The 17,185-nt window shown below is 65.4% G+C and overlaps 1 protein-coding gene across 1 annotated transcript in view; it reads left to right on the plus strand.

Annotated features, from left to right (window-relative positions):
• KCNT1 (potassium sodium-activated channel subfamily T member 1) overlaps positions 1-10,611 on the plus strand; it is a 39,683-nt gene extending 29,072 nt beyond the window's left edge. The window contains exons 24-32 of the mRNA XM_064579626.1: positions 75-186; positions 3,679-3,780; positions 4,069-4,152; positions 4,236-4,364; positions 4,706-4,726; positions 5,365-5,689; positions 6,976-7,038; positions 10,045-10,129; positions 10,227-10,611. Of these exons, the coding sequence (XP_064435696.1) occupies positions 75-186; positions 3,679-3,780; positions 4,069-4,152; positions 4,236-4,364; positions 4,706-4,726; positions 5,365-5,689; positions 6,976-7,038; positions 10,045-10,129; positions 10,227-10,347 (1,042 nt within the window). The 3' untranslated portion in view covers positions 10,348-10,611. The remainder of the gene's footprint in view (positions 1-74; positions 187-3,678; positions 3,781-4,068; positions 4,153-4,235; positions 4,365-4,705; positions 4,727-5,364; positions 5,690-6,975; positions 7,039-10,044; positions 10,130-10,226) is intronic.
• Positions 10,612-17,185: the final 6,574 nt, after the last annotated feature.

Raw genomic sequence — 17,185 nt, forward strand, 5'->3', positions numbered from 1 at the left:
GAGACCCCTCCCTGAGCCCCTGCTCCCCCGTCCATGACCAGGGGACCCCGCCCTGAGCCCCTACTCCCCCGCAGGCTCTTCCCCAGCTTGAGCATCACCACGGAGCTCACCCACCCTTCCAACATGCGGTTCATGCAGTTCCGTGCTAAGGACAGCTACTCTCTGGCTCTTTCCAAGCTGGAAAAGGTGAGCAGCTGCACCTGACCTCCCCCGTGCCACCTCCTGAGCTGTCAGGGTTCAGAGCCTGGAGGGAATGGGGGGGGGCTCTGGGGCTCAGGGGCCACGGGAGGCCGAGGCACCTGCTCTCCTCTGGCCAGAGGGAGTCAGAGTTGGAGACTCAACTCCCATGTGAGGTTCCTGTGTCCTCCCCAAGGCTTTAGGGGCACTGGTCCCCCTGGTGGCCGGGTCCAGGCCTGGCCGTGCCTGGGTTGAGGCTGCCTGCCGTGTCCGTAAATACCAGCATGGAGGACACCGACTCCCCATTTCCCGCGCCGCAGGCACTGTGCCCAAACCTGAAACATGATGGGTCTCAACCACCTGGCAGGTGCACGCAAAGGACTGGGGGTCAGAGAGGGGAGGCAGTTGTCCGGGTCACACGGTGGAGGGGAGGCAGGGTGGGAATCCACTGTTGGCTCCCCGGGCCTCCAGGAGGGGCATCGGCTAGCGTTGGTGCGGAGCTCTGGGGCACAGGGACCGGCCACCCGGGACACAGGCTCTGGTGAGGTCGTCCCTGCCCAGGCCACTGGCAGCACCCCTCCACAGCAAGGGGCAGGGTGTGTGCTGGGGTGAGGGTAAGACCGGGGAGCAGGTGAGCTGCCGAAGAGGAGGCCCGGGCCTCCTCGGGAGGTTGGGTGCAGCAAGCACTTGCTGTGAGCATCGAGCTCCCGGGCCTGGGCTGCCCGCCTCCTCGGGGAACAGACTGCAGTCTCAGCGGCTGACCGCACAGCTGCCATCCACCCAAGCCAGGCCGGCCCATCAGCCCCAGCCAGAAGGGACAAGCTGCCGCTTCACCCTGAGCGCTGGTGGACGGCGGAAGTGCGTCCCGCCCAGGGCCGGGTCGAGAGGCCTGTGGGGACCCTGGTGCTCCGCTTGCCAGAGGGACAAGTAGAAGCCGGGCAGGTGGCCTCCAGGCCCTCGGAGAAGACAGAGGGGCGCCTGCTCGGCGCAACGGCCAGAGGGACCTCAGGCACCCATCCCGTCCAGGCCCTCCCTGGAGTGTGCTGTGCCCGGCACCCGGGGCCAGCCCTCCCAGCCACTCTGAGCCTGTCCCAGCAGCCTGTGGGCTGAGCGTCCATCTCTGGAATGATTGGAGTGCACCGGATTCTGGGTCCAAATGCTGGGGCTGCTGCTCTGGATCTGAGCAGGATTCTCGGGGTCTGGGAATTCAGGTCTGACCCGAGCAGGGGCGGGGGTGACCGGCACGGGGTTCGGCTCCAGGGTGCTGGTCCCGGCCCTCACTGCCGGCTTCCCTCGAGCCCACACAGTCCCTTAGGGGCCTCCCGCACCGCCTGTTCTAGGAGGTGGGCTTCGAGGCGGTCAGCCTGCGCTCCCGCTCTCCCCTCCTGCGGCTGACGTCCCCCATTGACCCCTGTGGTGGCAGGTGCACCCCCTGCCCAGCTCAGGATGGTGGACCCCATCGTGTGGCTCCGTGGTCTGGGCCCGGGCAGAAGGGAGGACGCCAGCATGTGTGAGAAGCAGCCCCGGCTCCTCCAGGCTGATGTGGGCTGAGGCCCTGGGCTGCAGAGACTCGGGCTGACATGGGCGGGTGTCCCCGGGCTGCAGAGACTCGGGCTGATGTGGGCGGGGGGGCCCAGGCCGCAGAGACTCGGGCTGACGTGGGCGGGGGTCCCGGCCACAGAGAAAAGGGCTGGCAGAACTACGGGATGCCACCCCCCTCAGAGATGGTTGGAGCTGACGTCGCACCAGCCCCCATGAGTCCTGGGCCTGGAGGCCACGGAGGCCTTGTCTTCTGACGTCCCGACTAGGCTTGGCCTGGAGCCCCCGTGGGTCTCTGCCCCCCAGGTGCGCCCCGACGGCGATGGCCCCCACAGGAGCCGCTGGGCTCGTTTTTTTACAGAATTAATGGCAGTTTATTTTTACGAAAGCGTGCGTGTCTCCTACTTCAAGGAGCACTGGATGAAGAAGGCGGTTTTTGAAAGGGCGACCCAAGTTGCCTTGGCACCTGCTGGTCACAGAGCCGTGTAGAGAGGACCCGGCCGGAGGGTGGCCGGAGAAGGTGGGGCCTCGCCGTGTGGACCCCCCACCCCGTTCCGGCCGCTTCTGCCCCGCAGGGCTGCCCGTCCAGTGCGGCCTCCAGCCCCTGCCCCGCCTGCAGGAGGGGCTCATCCACGCCTGTCCCGACCTCGCCGGCCCGCGCGCACGAGCTGGGCCTCCAGTCAGAGCACTCGCATCCCTCCAGCACCAGCCACAGAACCTGCAGGGCCTCCTGCAGCCTGAGAACGTGGGCCCATGTTCCAAATGCCGGGGACCTTCTGTTAAACATGCCACAGCGCCGCGCCTCCCCGGCCCCTCGGCAGCCTCCCAGGACCCGCTTCCTCCTCAGTTCACAGGAGCCGCTCAGGGGAAGGAAGGCGCCCTTTGCACGGACTTGCGGGTCCCGCCGCGCACCCACGTGATGCGCCCCGAGTCCTGCACACAGACGCGCTCCTGGACTTGGGCCTGCAGGCCACGCGGCATGTGCCGCGTCCGGACACGGCTCGCCTCACGGGCCGGGGCACCACCACCAGAGCCCGCCGCCCGGCTCCGTGCCCCATGCCCACGCCCTGCCGCCCTCGGGCAAGAAAGGCCTCCAGGCGGCCCCTGGGTCTTCTGCATACCTTGCCTGCCTTCTGCCTTTGAAGCAAGTCTGGTCCCATGAGAAGGGGGCTTCTCGGCTGTCGGTCACAGCGAACCTTGGGTGCTAAGGATAATGGCCCCGAAGACGTCCAAGTCCGACTCGCCAGGGCCTGGGCAGAGTGTGGTGCGCAGTCGAGGGACCTTGTGGACCGGAGAGGGTCCTGCGGGGGCCCAGTGTCCTCACCGGGGACCTGCCAGGCAGGAGGCGGAGGGTCAGAGTTCGGCAGGTGCACTGTGCTGGCTGTGGGGCAGGAGGGAAGGGCCACGAGTGGAGGGACGCGGTCAGCTTCTAGAAACGAAACAGGAAAGGACTGTCCCCTAGAGCTGCCGGGAGCGCGGCCCCCCTGGCGCCTTCATCCCACGCCGTTGGGCCCCGACGTCCGGAGCTGGGCGAGGGTGGATCTGTGTTCCTGAAGCCACGGGAAACCCCCGTGCGAGTCCCTGGAACTCGGTGCTCACGGAGCATCGTGGGCGCCACGGGGGAACAGGGAGGCAGGAACGGCGCACGCCTCTCCATGATTTCTGTGTGTCCCCACGCTCCACCGTCCCGTCCGACTTCACTTAAAAACACAAGCTCAAGGATAAAATCACTGAGATGATTTCGAATTTTAGGATGGTGAGCGCGGCGCATTAAAGCAAGCGTGGGGCCCCATGGGACCGTGCAGGTCCCACGCCCAGCATGGGATGGGGGGCCCCAGATCCCTCTGGGGGGGTGCTAGCTGGTGCTGTGGCCCGAGGTCGGCCGTCTGCGGGGGCACGCACACCCCGCTCGGCCGTGCGCCGCTGTGATGCGAGCACCGCCTGAGTCCCCCTTTCCTGCAGAGGGAACGGGAAAACGGCTCCAACCTGGCCTTCATGTTCCGCCTGCCGTTTGCCGCGGGCCGCGTCTTCAGCATCAGCATGTTGGACACGCTGCTCTACCAGGTCAGCGGGGTCAGGAGGGCAGGGGGTCGAGGGCAGCGGGAGCCCCAGCCTCCTCTCCGCCTCCAGCCGACAAAGCCCAGTTCTGAGCGTCCCTCCCTGGGTCCACCCCGAGTGTCCCCCGTCCTTCTCCTCCCAGAAAGGCGCTGCCCTGGGCTCTGCTCCCGGCAGCCTCTGGTCTCCGATCCCCAGGCCGGACAAGGCTTCCCAGGAGGAGGCTGTGGGCGTGTGAGGGGACCCGGCCTGTCCCCGGGGCGCCCCCGCCTCACTGCGGCCTCCCTCTCTGGCCAGTCCTTCGTGAAGGACTACATGATCTCCATCACCAGGCTGCTGCTGGGCCTCGACACCACGCCAGGCTCCGGCTACCTCTGCGCCGTGAGTGACGGGGCCGGCCGGGCGGGCATGCCGTCGTGGGGCGCACGCAGCCGGCCCCAGCTCAGGGCCGCCGCTCGCTCTAGATGAAAGTCACGGAGGAGGACCTGTGGATCCGCACGTACGGCCGGCTCTTCCAGAAGCTGTGTTCCTCCAGCGCTGAGATCCCCATCGGCATCTACAGGACCGAGTGCCACGTCTTCTCGACCTCTGAGGTTCGGGCCAGGGGGCTCCTGAGGATGGGCTCGCGCACGAGAGCCCGCAGGCTTCCTGCATAATTTGTGCCGCTGCCGTGTTTCAGTCTGGGATCCGGGCCTTTGCTGCCAGGCCCTTCTCGGGTCAGGTTCATGTGCCCCCACACGTGGCTGGGTGGCTGGGACCCCCAAGTGGGGCCGGGGAGCTCGAGGACGAGGGGCCCTGTGCCGCCAGCAGGAGCCACACTGGGCAGCCTGCCACGCGGGTCCCGAGCCCACGAGGGGCCCAGGCAGTTTCTGGGGCTGGGGGCGGGGGCAGAGGCACCCACAGGCACCCAGGCTGCCCCTGGTTTCCTTTGCAGCCCCACAACCTCAGAGCCCAGGTGAGTGGCCTCGTGAGCCTCACATCGAGCTGTGCTGACGGGTGCAGAGTCCTACCTGCTCTCCCCCACCCCAAGCCTGGGGGGCACGGGGCCCCGGGCAATGGCAGGGTCAGGGAGCGTGTCCCCAGGATGGGTCAGCCGTGGCACAGCTCCAAGACGGCCCCTGGGGAAGCAGGCTCATCCAGCCGCCTGTGCTCTGTCCACGTCCCGCTGTGGCCCCCCTCATGGCGGGGGGCCCCCTCCCTGCTGGTCTGGCCCAACCCATGCCCCCAGCCTCTCAGGAGTGCTGCCCAGGCGGAGTCCCCACGAGCCCCCGGGTTCCCGTGCACCCACTGAGCCACTGGCACTCCCCGTCTACCACGCTCCCCGCCCCCACTCTATCCAGTTCTCCAAGATGGGGAAACTGGGGCTCACAGAGGGGTGGCCCTCTGTGGCAAAATCAGGACAGGCAGGGCCCAGGTGGGAGCCATGGGAGCAGGGCCCGAGAGGTGGGGGAACTGCCCTCGTCCACCCAGCAAACGTGGACAGGCCTGGAGGCGGTGTGGGGCTCAGGAGGAAGGCGCTCGTGCCCCTGGGCCCTGGGGTCCCCCAGCAGGAGGCTGGGGCTCCCCCTCCCCTCACCCTCCCGCCCTGGCCAGTCCCAGATCTCGGTGAGCGTGGAGGACTGCCAGGACGCGCAGGAAGCGAGGGGGCCCTGGGGCGTGCGGGCGGGCGGCGGCGCTGGCACCCACGGCCGACACTCGGTTGGCGGCGACCCAGCCGAGCACCCGCTCCTGCGGCGCAAGAGCAGGCAGTGGGCCCGGAAGCTGAGCCGCAAGGGCCCCAAGGCCACGGGGAAGGCGGCGGCCGCCGAGTGGGCCAGCCAGCAGCAGCTCAGCCTGCACCAGCGCTCCGAGCGGCAGGAGCTCTCCGAGCTGGTCAAGAACCGCATGAAGCACCTGGGGCTGCCCACCACCGGCTACGGTAAGGGCCCAGGCAGCGCCACCCGCCACCGGGACTGGGACAGACACGCGTTGGCCGTGGTGCCCGGGGCCTCCGCTCTGCCCGCCGCCCCACGAGGCCCGTCGGAGCCCCTCTGGTGCGAGGACACAGGATGCCCCAGAACTGGCCCTGGGGCCCGCAGGGAGGGCTCATCCTCACCGCTCTGGGGCCTCAGTTTCCCCATCTGTAAAACAAGGGACTAGATCCAGCTGACTGAGCCCAGCACGCGGAACTCGCGAGAGCCGTGGCCGTAGGGCGGGGCGGGCCGGGCCGGGCAGGGCTCCCCCAAAGCCAAGGGCACAGTCCTCACGTGGGGATGGATTAGCGCCTCTGGGATCAGGCACACGCGGGTGCGCTGTGTTCTCGTGGAGAACGGGAATGTGGCGGGGAGACCCCGTAGCCCCCGGCCACCCCCCCCGCCCCCGCGGTCTTCCCAGCAGCCAGAGCGTATGGGGCACGTCAGGGGGCAGCTGGGCCCGTGGCCACATCGGGCCGCACAGCAGCTCCTGAGACAGTCACCGCTTCTGCTGCTTTGTGGCCGCACCCCCAGACCCTGGCAGCCCCTTCTCTCTGGGGCTTATTTTGGGGAGAAGTCCATGACCTTGGCCAAGAGCAGAGCCGGAGGAGAGGCGCTCCTTCCCACGCCCACTCTGGAGGTGCTGCTCCTGTCGTGGGCTGGAGGGGAGCGCAGGCTCTCCGCCGCTCCCGTCTGCACCCACACCGCGCCGGGCCGAGCCTCTGGCGGGTATTGGGTCACGTCTCGGGGACTCTGCCTGTGAGTCGGGCTTGGCTGTCCCACCGCGGGCATGGGCTCTCCCCAGCCCGCTTCCTGCGCCCCCCTCCAGGTGGGACCAGAGGCCAGAGTCTGGGGGCCAACCCCGCCCCCACCATGCCGAGCTGCACGGGTCACCTCCGTCCCCCTCCGCGTCCCTGCCCCTCCGAGCAGTGTGCCTCCGGCCCCACGGCCAGGAGCAGCAGATAGGGATTCGGGCCCGCCAGCCCTAGAGCTGGCACCTGTCCCATGTTCCCCTTGACCTCTGCAACCCCCCCGCCCTCCCCAGAGCTTGGCAGAGAAGGAACCCATGTTGCCGCTGACGGGCTTGCTTCCCCGGTGGCTGGCGCCGGCTGCTGCCGGTCCCCGAGTGCACGGCCCCCCGTGTGCGGCTGGCTGCCCCCCGCCCCCCGCCGCTGTGCCGGCCACCGCGCGCTGCTTGCTGACCTCTCTCTCTCTCTGTTTCTGTCTGTCCCTCTTCCTGTGTGTCCCATAGAGGATGTAGCAAATTTAACAGCCAGTGATGTCATGAATCGGGTAAACCTGGGATATTTGCAAGGTAATTCTGCTCCGGCGGACTTCGGCTGCCACACGAGGGGGCATGCCAGCCGTGGCCGCCGGGCCGCCTAGGGCCCACTCCAGCCGGGCAGGCGGACAGAGAGTAGACAGGAGAGGGCCCCCGTGCTCCCAGATCACCCCCATGCACGGCCCTGGACACCCTCGTCCTCTGTGTGTGGAGGACGGGACTGACCCCGGGAAGGCACCCTGACGGTCACTGCGCCCCGCTCGGGGCTCACCCGGTCCTCCTGCTCCCGTGTGCTCTGAGGGTAAGCCCCGCTGTCCGCGTCTGCCCTGACTGTATGGTGGCTGTCGGCCTGCAGCTGGCCCGAGATGCCAGGGACCCTGACCCCACCCAGCTCCGGGGAAGCATCCAGACGGATGGTTCCGAGCCTGGGTCCCACGCACGTGCACACAAACGGGGGAGCGCAGTGAGGCCTGGGCCGGCGGCTGGGGAATTGGGGTCTGCTCTGTCCTGGGCCTTTGTGAGCCGCCCGAGTCAGGTGGACCTTCAAGAGGGGGATCTCCCTCTCCGGCTGAGACAAAGCCTGTCCATACTCCCCTTTCTCATCCGGGGCTCAGGTTTCTTCCAAGAGGATGCCCCGCACCCCCAGATCTGCCCTGAGAGCCCAACCAAATCCAGAGTAGCGTCCAGGCCATGGTCCCTGCTGCCAGGACCCCTTCCTTCCCTGGGAGCTCCTCACGGCCCTAGAGAAAGCTCCACGCTGGCATGCCCAGGCGCCTTGGGGCAGCCCCTTCGTCCAGGGCTGACCCCAGAGGGGACGGTTTTCCTGGGCTGGAAGCCGTCTGGGGCAGTCGCCCAGGCCCGGGAATGAAAACCTCGGTGGCTCACAGCCCAAGGGTGCTGAGCGGGGCTGGCCCATCGGGGCCCATGGCGGCAAGGCATCAGCCCCTCCTGGGTTCTTAGGCTTTTCCTTAACCTGAAAGTCGGGATGGCATTCCTGGAAGACCCACAGGGCCAGCATGGATCCAAGTCCAGCAGCTTCCAGGAACAGGGTGGCCGCGTCGTCCCCTCCCTGCACCCAGCTGCACCCTTGCTTTCTGCTGAGGCTGAGGGCCCCCCATATGTGGACGTTGGGAAGCACCTGGGGCCGGATGCAAAACCAGAGGAGAGGGAAGCCCGTTAGCCAGGCCCCCAGGGAGGGTATCATCTGGCAGGCAGCCCACTGAGAGCGCAACTGTCCACCTTCACCCCTGCTCGCCACCACCCTTGAGGGAGGTGGCTGAGGCTTGGCTAAGTGCCGGGCTGGGGGGCAGTGAGTGCAGACCCCGGGGCATGGGGTGGGGAGGGGAGTGGAAGCATCTAGTCTACAGGGTCGCTGGAAGGTCTGGGATAGTAGGGGTGCAGGGATGGGGGGCAGGGTAAGGTGACACCTCCCTTGGTCATCTGCCAGGAGAGCCATCATCAGCCCCCTGCCCCCGCCTGCGCACAGTGGTCACGGTGAAGCTGACCCGTCCTGGGGAAATCAAGCCCCTCTCAGCCCCTGGCGCTCCAGCTGGGCCCCCACACCTCGCAGCCCACCTCGCAGCCCACCACCCCCAGACGCACAGAGCCAGGCCTGGCTCAGTCCGGTCCTAAGCTCTGCTGGTTTCAGGACCACCCTGGTCGTCCAGCTCAGGGGGAGACACGGGCCCAGGCTGGGGGGGGGGGCGCCCAGGAGGTGCCAGCAAGGGAGGATGGGCACCCAGCTCTGGCTGCCCACGGAGGGATGGCCCGTGTGCCCTGGGGGGAACCAGCTGCTGGCTCTGGCCCCAACACCAGCCCCCACTTTCTGTGCCCCAACCCGGCGTGTGTCTCAGCATGGCGCTCCGCTGATACCTGCGGTTGGGGGTCCGCGAGACCCACCTCCCTCTCCACCCGCGGCACCCCTGTACGCGCCACGAGGCCCACCCCGCAGACGCACGCGGGGCCTCCCTGCACGGCCACCGATTGAGCCCCCCTGCTCGGTGGCTGGCGGCTTCCACCAAAGGGCCCCAACACAGGCTGTGGGAAGAGAGCAAAGAGCCAGGGTCACCAGGAAGCTGTTCCTGGAGCGGACGCAGAGGCTGATGCCAAGAGACGGCCCAAGAGTTTGCGCGTGTCTGCTGGACCCACCCCCCCAGGGCCCAGCCCGTGCCCCCGCCTGCCTCCCAGGAGGCTGCTGTGCCCGACCCGTTGCTGCAGGGGGCACATTCAGCTCCGAACTGCTCGGCCCCCCCCAGCCTCGCTGGCCAACTGGCTGCTTCTCCCGCTTTGCAGAGAATCCCTTCCTCGGGGGCCTGGCTGGTACAGTCCTGCCAAGAGCCAGCGGTGCAGGAAGGAAATGACAGGAGCTGGGGGCTTGGGCCACCAGGGCTAGACCCCTCTGGAGGGCCATCCCCTTGATGGCTGCCCCGGGTCAAGAGGTGCCTTTACACATTGCCACATGGGTAAACTGAGGTCACGAGCCATTCGTGGCTCTGCCAGTGAACGCAGTGGCCGGGGGCATCTGTGATGGGACCAGTGCTTCTCCAGAGAACCCACTCTCCCCCCCGCCACCTGTGTGCCAGAGACTGGGCGGCCCTGTGGGCTCTGAAGGGGCCCCTCCTCTGGGAAGGGGGCGGGGGGCCCTGTGGGCTGACCCCGGGGACCAGGTTTTGAGAAACAGGACATACGTGCAAAGCAGAGAGGTGAACGAGGGGTGAGGGTGGTCGGCCTGGAGGGGGAGGGGCAAGCGGGGGGCTGGGTCAGACGTGTGTGGAAGCGTGCGCGCACACGCGGGTTTGTGCAAGCGGCAGGTGTGCTCGAGGCCACCACGTTGGAGATGCTGGCTGCCCAGGGTGTGGGTGGCCAACCCCTGCCCATGCCGGGCCCGCGGCAGGTAACCCCGTCAGGCAGGGCCAGCCCCGCGGGCTGCAGACAGGGCGCCTGGAGAGGCTGGGAGGGTCCCGGGGCTCGTCGGGCGCGGCAGAGCGGAGGGGGTGGCGGCGGCTGAGCCGTGACCACCACGGGCCGTCTCCTTTGCAGACGAGATGAACGACCACCAGAACACGCTCTCCTACGTCCTCATCAACCCCCCGCCCGACACGAGGCTGGAGCCCAACGACATCGTGTAAGTCCCGCGTCCCCAGGCGAGCGCCCGCCGCGCCCCCACGCTGCGCACCCGGCGGGCGGAGGGCAGCGCCCAGGGCTCTCCGCCTCCCCGGCAGGTACCTCATCCGCTCCGACCCCCTGGCCCACGTGGCGAGCGGCGCGCACAGCCGGAAGGGCAGCTGCAGCCCCCGGCTGGCTTCCTGCAACCCGGAGACCCGCGATGAGACGCAGCTCTGAGCCCCACGAGGAGCCCGGCCGCCGGGGCCGCAGGCCCCATCCCCACGTCGGCATGCATCGCACTGCATGGAGCGCCGAGACCCTCCCCGCCCCGCCCCGGACGGGAGCCCTCACCCGGGCTGACGAGGGGGGAGCGTGCCCCCGGGCCCCAGGAGAAGCCGGCGGGGAGGCCTTTTTCACCTGTTTTTACAAACTTGTGCAGTCCGCGTCCCCACACAACGTACCGTAACTCGTGATGGGGCCCGGCTGAGCGGAGGGAGGGCCGCGGGGGCACACGGCTGCGCTGCAGGGGGACGCTGGGTGCATGGGGACGGGAGGGAGCTGAGCCCTGCCCCCAGCAGCCGGGCACACTCAGACACGCAGCTCACGCGCAAGCCGTGTTTCCACGGCCATGGACGGACGGCGCGCTCACGAGGCTGGGCTTGGCCACACGACTGTGAGGGTCTGGCCCAGAGTCGGGCCCCGAGGGGCTCCCCGCCAGCAAGTGCTCCACACTGTGTGGGCAGGGGAGGGGAGCCCTGAACACAGCAGCTTGGCCTGGGGCCCCCTCACCCTGAGGCTGGGCCTGCTCGGCGGGCGTGGAGGGAGGCGGGCTGCCTCGAGACGCCCCGAGGGGCCCACCGACACACGAGGGTTCCTGCGAGGACCATGCGGCCAAGAACCCCTCTGTGTTTACATCTGCGGGCGTCGGGCGGGCTGGGCCGTTTCCACGGGCCACTGGACGCCCGTTGGCCCCAACCTGAAGCACAACCCACCCTGGGCTGCTGGCCCAGGTCCTCGCTGCCAGGGAAGGACTCAGCATGGTCGCGCGTGACACGCCGTTGGGCTTCCTTTATGACTGTGACAGGTGTTGCACGGTCAATGCTGGAACCTTCTATTAAATGGATGTTTTCTGCAAACATGAGGGTGCACTTGTGTGCTGGGCTCCCGAGACCAGCAGGTGTTGGGGGGCAGGAGAGCAGGGCTGCCCTGGGGGGTGTGCACCTGCACAGAGGCGTCCATGTTCGTTTCAGAGGGGGGGCTCTTGTTCAGAGTGTACCCCAAGAAGCTGGGTGAAGGGGAAGGGTCAACACAGGGTCTAGACGGCGGCAGGTGGCAGAGGGGCCTGCCCTGAGGGAGGGTGTGGCCCGGCCGCACAACCAGCCCACCCCCCCCCCCCCACGCCCAGGCTGCCCGGGCCTCCTGCCCTCAGTGAACTTGCAGGCCCTTGGTGTGGCCGCGGGGGCCGGGGCCGCTGAGGAAGGGGTGCTGAGCAGGTGGGGGCCCCAGGGCCCTGCATAGGGTCCTGCCAGTGAGCATTCCCTCCCACACCATCACCCAGCAGCAGGGGCCTGAGGGAGCGGAGGGGGAGAGAACCCTCCCCACCCCTGGGACCAGGTGGGGCGCAGGCCGTGAGCCCCGAGTTCGCGGTTACCAGGACGGGTGGCAGGGCTGCGTGAGGACAACGGGGCTGGTGGCATGAACGCCAGGAGGGGTCAGCCCCGGGACGGGCGAGAAGCTTCTCTGTGTTTCAAACACAGGAGAAACTTCTGGTTCGTAACCTGACAGGACACTGCTCAGACAGGAGCCCCACGAGGTGCCGGGCGGGCGAGGGGAAGGCGCCATCCTGGGGGCGCGGGGGGGACACGCCCTGCAAAGTGGCGAGCTGTGCCCACAAGTGGTGGCAGAGGCGGCAGACACGGCAAACTCCAGAGCAACCCCCAAACCGTCTCCCAGAGTCCAAGTGATGCGCTGAGAGACAAAAGGGTGCGGCACCGTGTAAAATCCATGAAAACCACAGAAGGCAGAAAGCAGGATCACAAAACCAAAGACAAGGCCGCGAGCAGAACGGCAAGGAGCTGGGGGGTGAGCTCACCCTCCATGCGTGGCCAAAGGAGCCCCCAAATCATCAAGAGCCGTGAGCTGTGTCCGCGGGAGGAGCTCACGAACCTTCCCCGGGCTCCACAGAACCGCCGAGGCAGGCGGCCTCATCTGCACCCCAGTGCACACCCCAGCGGTCTCCCCGGGGGCTCAAGCTGGACTCAGCACTCTGGAAGCTGCAGGGGCAGGGGTCTTACAGCAGACGGGCCGGGCAGGGCTGCGGGTCCGCGAAGAAGGCTGCTGCGCGCCAGGTGGGACCCAACGGCAGGGCAGGCTGGACGCACATGGAGGTCTGCGGTCCGGGGTGGCGCGTGGGCCACTCCCAAGTCCAGGACCTCGGCCCGCCTGCCTGGGGCCGGGGGGAGGACCTCCGCCGGTCCAGGCCCCCAGGGGCAGCCCAGTGAGATCAACAGGAGCTTGGGGACACCCCAGAGTGGGGTCTCTGGCCCAAGACTCTGTCCACCAACGGAGCTAGGTCGTGGGCCCTGCCACATGTCTGCCACGTGAGCCCACAGCATCGCTAGCACCTTCCGCCTTGCCCTGGTGCAGAGCACTGAGCTGGTGACGAATGACCCTGTCAGGTCTGGCCGGACCACCCAGGCCTGGCCCAGAGCCTGGGGTCTCCAGGCCCCAGAAGTGGACGAGGGGCTCCTCAGACAGGGTTCCGCGGAGGTCTCCGGTGTGCCTGGCTCCCAGGCAGGCTCCTCACGGCCGCTGGCACCATGCCTCCAGGGTCCCTCTGGGTTGCCAGGAGGACTGTTCACCAGGCCACCTTGTTGTGCTGTCCCGTGTCCCGAGACGCTGCGGGCTCCAGGCTCGCTCTGGGCATCTGCCACAGCCCCCTCTTCCGTCCCATCTCGGGGTCCTGGCCCTTCAGGACAGGAGGGGTCCCGGGGTGCTCATCACCCACCCTGAGCTCTGAGGCGGCCCCACTGGCTGGAGCCCAGCTGTCCTGCTGTACGTGTGGGCTCGGGGGTCTTCCAAGGGGAACCCCTTCCCCCAGCACCTCCTCTGAGAGCTGGTGCTGAGCACTTGGGGCCCCAGCAAAGGGAGCTGAGATGGACAAGAGGCACCAGGGGCCCCAAAGCCCCTCTCCAAACCTGGAAGACAGGACGATAGCAGGCACCAAATTCAGGGCTGTCTTGTCCTTGGTCCCCAAATCCAAACCCAGAGTCAGTTGATCAAACCGCACACTAGGTCTCTGGGGACTTCTGCTTGGGGCGGCATTCCATTTGTAGACCCGCTTGGGTGGTGGAATCTCCCCAGCTGAGCCCTGGCCACCGCCCTGCTTCCAAATATGTCCTAAGTGACCGCAGCGTCCTGCGCACTTCATACTGGGCTTCTTCCCAGGGACGTCCTAGTCTTCCTGCTCCATGACCCCTTTGCACAATGCATTTCCTGACGCAGCTGGTTACGAGGGGTCCAGAAACGCTGGTTCACATGCTGGATTGTTACCGGCCACCTCTCTGGACTTAAATACTGGTCATCTATTCATTTTTGCTTTTCTAAGAGAACTTTCACATTTCTGCAAATAATAACCACTTGGGTTTTTCTTTTCCTACCTTTTGTTGACCTTAAATAAACAAAAAAGCCAGCTATTTTAGCAGCAAAATGAGTTTATTTGGGAATAGCAGAGACTTACAACCCAGGACGAGCGTGTAGGGTGAGCCACAGGCCCGTCCGGCGGCGGTGGCCGGGAGGGGCTGCTTCACCGAGTGCCCGCAGGCCCCCTTCCTTCTGCTGGGGATGGGGAATCCAACAGGCTCTTCCCGTCACAACGCAAGGGGAGACCCCGCTTTCAACGAGGTTTCCTTTGTTTACTTTTACACATCGTACCTCATTTTTCTTATTACGATGGCTCGGACGTCCAGGAACGCCTTGCCTGGTTACGGTGACCAAAGGCAACCTGGCCTCCATCCTGACCTGCACGGGGACCCCTCCTGTGTCCCACCGTCAAATGTGGAGTTTGCTGCAAGTCTCTGGCAGGTGTAGTCAATTACAGCAGTTCTAACTGCAACACTGACGAGTACATCTTGAGTGTTAGCAACTGTTTTCACACGCAGTTTTTCTCTTTTACGCCGTTAGTGTGGGTTACGCCAAGACACTTCCGTTCCTGTGATGTCCTCGTCTTCCAAAACACTGCGGGATCCCCTGTGCTACTTGAGCTCGGCTTCTGTACGCCCGCCCATCGGTAAGAAGCGGACGCGGTTTGTACCCCCGTGCTTTTTCCGGTCGGGGTCTGGGGCGCAGCCGGGCTGGTCTCCCCGACCAGTTCTTCTGTGTCTGGTTCTCTCATCGGTGTCTGCTCTTCACATGCTGAATTTCTTCTTCCTTCCGGGTTTTTTTTCAATCTTTCTTAATTTTTAACAAAGACGTTTAAGACTGCAAATTTCTGAGGATGGTTGTGGGAGCATGTAGACAATGACATGCAAAAGGATTCAAGACATTCTTTTTTTTTTTTTTCTTTAAAGATTTTATTTATTTATTTGACAGAGAGAGACACAGCGAGAGAGGGAACACAAGCAGGGGGAGTGGGAGAGGGAGAAGCAGGCTCCCCGCGGAGCAGGGAACCCGATGCGGGGCTCGATCCCAGGACCCTGGGATCATGACCCGAGCTGAAGGCAGTCGCTTAACCAACTGAGCCACCCAGGCGCCCTCAAGACATTCTTGACGGGAGCGGCTGACTTCATAAATACCACGGCCCATGAGCAGGCCACAGGGAGTAAGACCCGCACGACGTCTGCCAAGGCATAGCAGCTTCCGACACCACGAACGGGCGCTCTCACCAGTTCGGGGAGCTCAGAAATGCAACCCCAGCCTCACTGGTAAGAAGGAGGGGTCAGCGGGCTTCACTCCTTTCTGGAGGCCCTCAGGGAGGACCTGTGTCTTGCCTTTTCCGGACCCTGGAGGCCACCCACGTTCCCGGGCTCCTGGTCCCTTCGTCCACGGACAAGGCCGGCCACGTGGCACCTCCCTGCGCCCCACTTCTGTTGCCACGGCTCCTCCTCTGACCCTCGGCTGCCTCCCTCTTGCACTTCTGAGGGTCCCTGTGGCCCCCTGGGCTCCACAGACAAGCAGCGTCACCTCCCATCTCAAGGTCAGCTGAGAAGCAAGCCCAGTTCCTTCCGCGGCCTTACCCTGTTCACCATCAACCAAGCATAGTCACACAGGTTCTGGAGACGAGGCCGGGGGCGCCTGTGGGGTGGTCTCTCTGCCCCCCACATGTGCCAGCAGGCCTGAGACCGCCACAGGAGCACAGCGGGACGCTGGGGAAGGGGCTGCGCTCCAAAGGGTCTGGTCATCAGGCCTCCGCAGACAAATGCTACAGGGCGCCCACCTCACACACGGCTGCGAAAGCCAGCCCTGGCGCTCGAGGACCCGAACACAGCCCAGAATACCAGCTGTACACGTGAAGCTCATTTCAAAAACCGCCGTGAACTCACGGCAACTCTAGTAAGAACAAGGGTACCTGGGCCAAATAAACCTGAAAAACGTGTTTATCACACCAACAAAATGGTGGAAAGTCACAGGGTGGGCCATTTATATGATCTTTTCTGTATTATCTTTCAAAAACTTACCTGCTGTGAATTAACAAGAAAAAAGACAACCCAACAGAAAAAGAGGCAAAACACTTGAACAGACATCTTACAAAAGAGGAAACTCAAAGTGACCAACAGAGACGCAGAAACGTGCTCTCCTCCACCGTGATCAGGGAAACACTCGGTAAAAGCCCCCGAGATGAGCTTGTGTTCCAAACGCCAACGTTGCCGTCAAAAAGCCACGATTTGCCGTAGGTGCAGCTTGCGTCATCTAAGATTGCTGTTTATTTTTTAAATTTCTATGAATCACTAAGAAAAAAGTACCAAGCAGTGAAAGCAATCCACTTAAACGCGGGCCTGGAGAATGAGCCGGAGGCTCCCAGGAGAGGAGGCACGTGTGACCCGGACGCCCCTGGAATGACGGCTCCCCCGCGAGGGCTCGCCGGTGAAACCGTCAGGGCGGCCCATGCGCCCCGAAGCCCGGATTCCCAGGGTCCCCGTGAGCCCCTGAGCTGCACTCAGGCCTTAGCACTGGCAGGAGCACCGGGGCCAGGAACATGGCGACGTCCTCCCCTTGACCTGCCCTGAGACGCCAGGGCTCCCAGGCTTGTCTCCTCTCCTCCCTGTGCGGTCTGCCCGCTTCGTGGGTCTGGGACGTACTCGCCGCCTCTCCCCCGCATCTGAGCATCTCTCAAATCACAGCTGTCTCAGGATCAGCGGGCTGGCGTGGTCTTACCGGCAGCACTTTCCTGGAGACTCCAAGTCACGATGCCTCTGGAAACCGTCTCCGCAGCTCCATGAGGACAGGGCGAGCCGTGTGGACGGCGGCGTGAACCGGCCGTGCGGCCCCGAGGGGGAGTCCACGCCCGCAGGTGCCTGGGACAGCGTGAGCTATCCACACATCTCATACTTTCCACGGAACTGTTAGTTTTTAAGTAAACAGAAATCAAATGTAATTGTCTGGAAAGCCGGGATTGTTTTGGTCAATGAATCCACTCCCAGTCCAGGCTACAAGAGTCGCTCGGGGGGCGCAGGCCCGGGGGCCCTGCAAGAGCCGCCCACAATGTGAGCAGCCCGCCCTCCCGGCTCCCCGCCCTCGTGCCCTCGTCCTGAGCGACAGAAGTGCTGCCTCTAACGGGGCTTCCGGACAAGGGCTGCCTTAGCAGGTTTATCTGAAGGCAGAAAAGGCAGGACCGCAGTAAACGATTACTTGTAAGCGCTCGGACGGAAGACGCAAATTCATCTTAAACCACCACCACCTCCAGCTCTCCATCTCCAGATGCAGGACGCAGAGCACCCAGACCCTGGGCACCTCTGAAGTGGCTGGCGGGGAGTGCGCCGCGTGACAAAGTGGGCGTGAGGCTGCCGTCTGTCTTCCCATAAAGCTGTGTGACGTCGCCCGAGCATGGCCGCTTACACCGGAACACCGCCCCCTCTCT

Source organism: Mirounga angustirostris, unplaced genomic scaffold (assembly GCF_029215605.1).
Source record: "Mirounga angustirostris isolate CCGP_5_RB_7025 unplaced genomic scaffold, mMirAng1.0.hap1 SCAF_15, whole genome shotgun sequence".
Lineage (NCBI taxonomy): Eukaryota > Metazoa > Chordata > Mammalia > Carnivora > Phocidae > Mirounga > Mirounga angustirostris.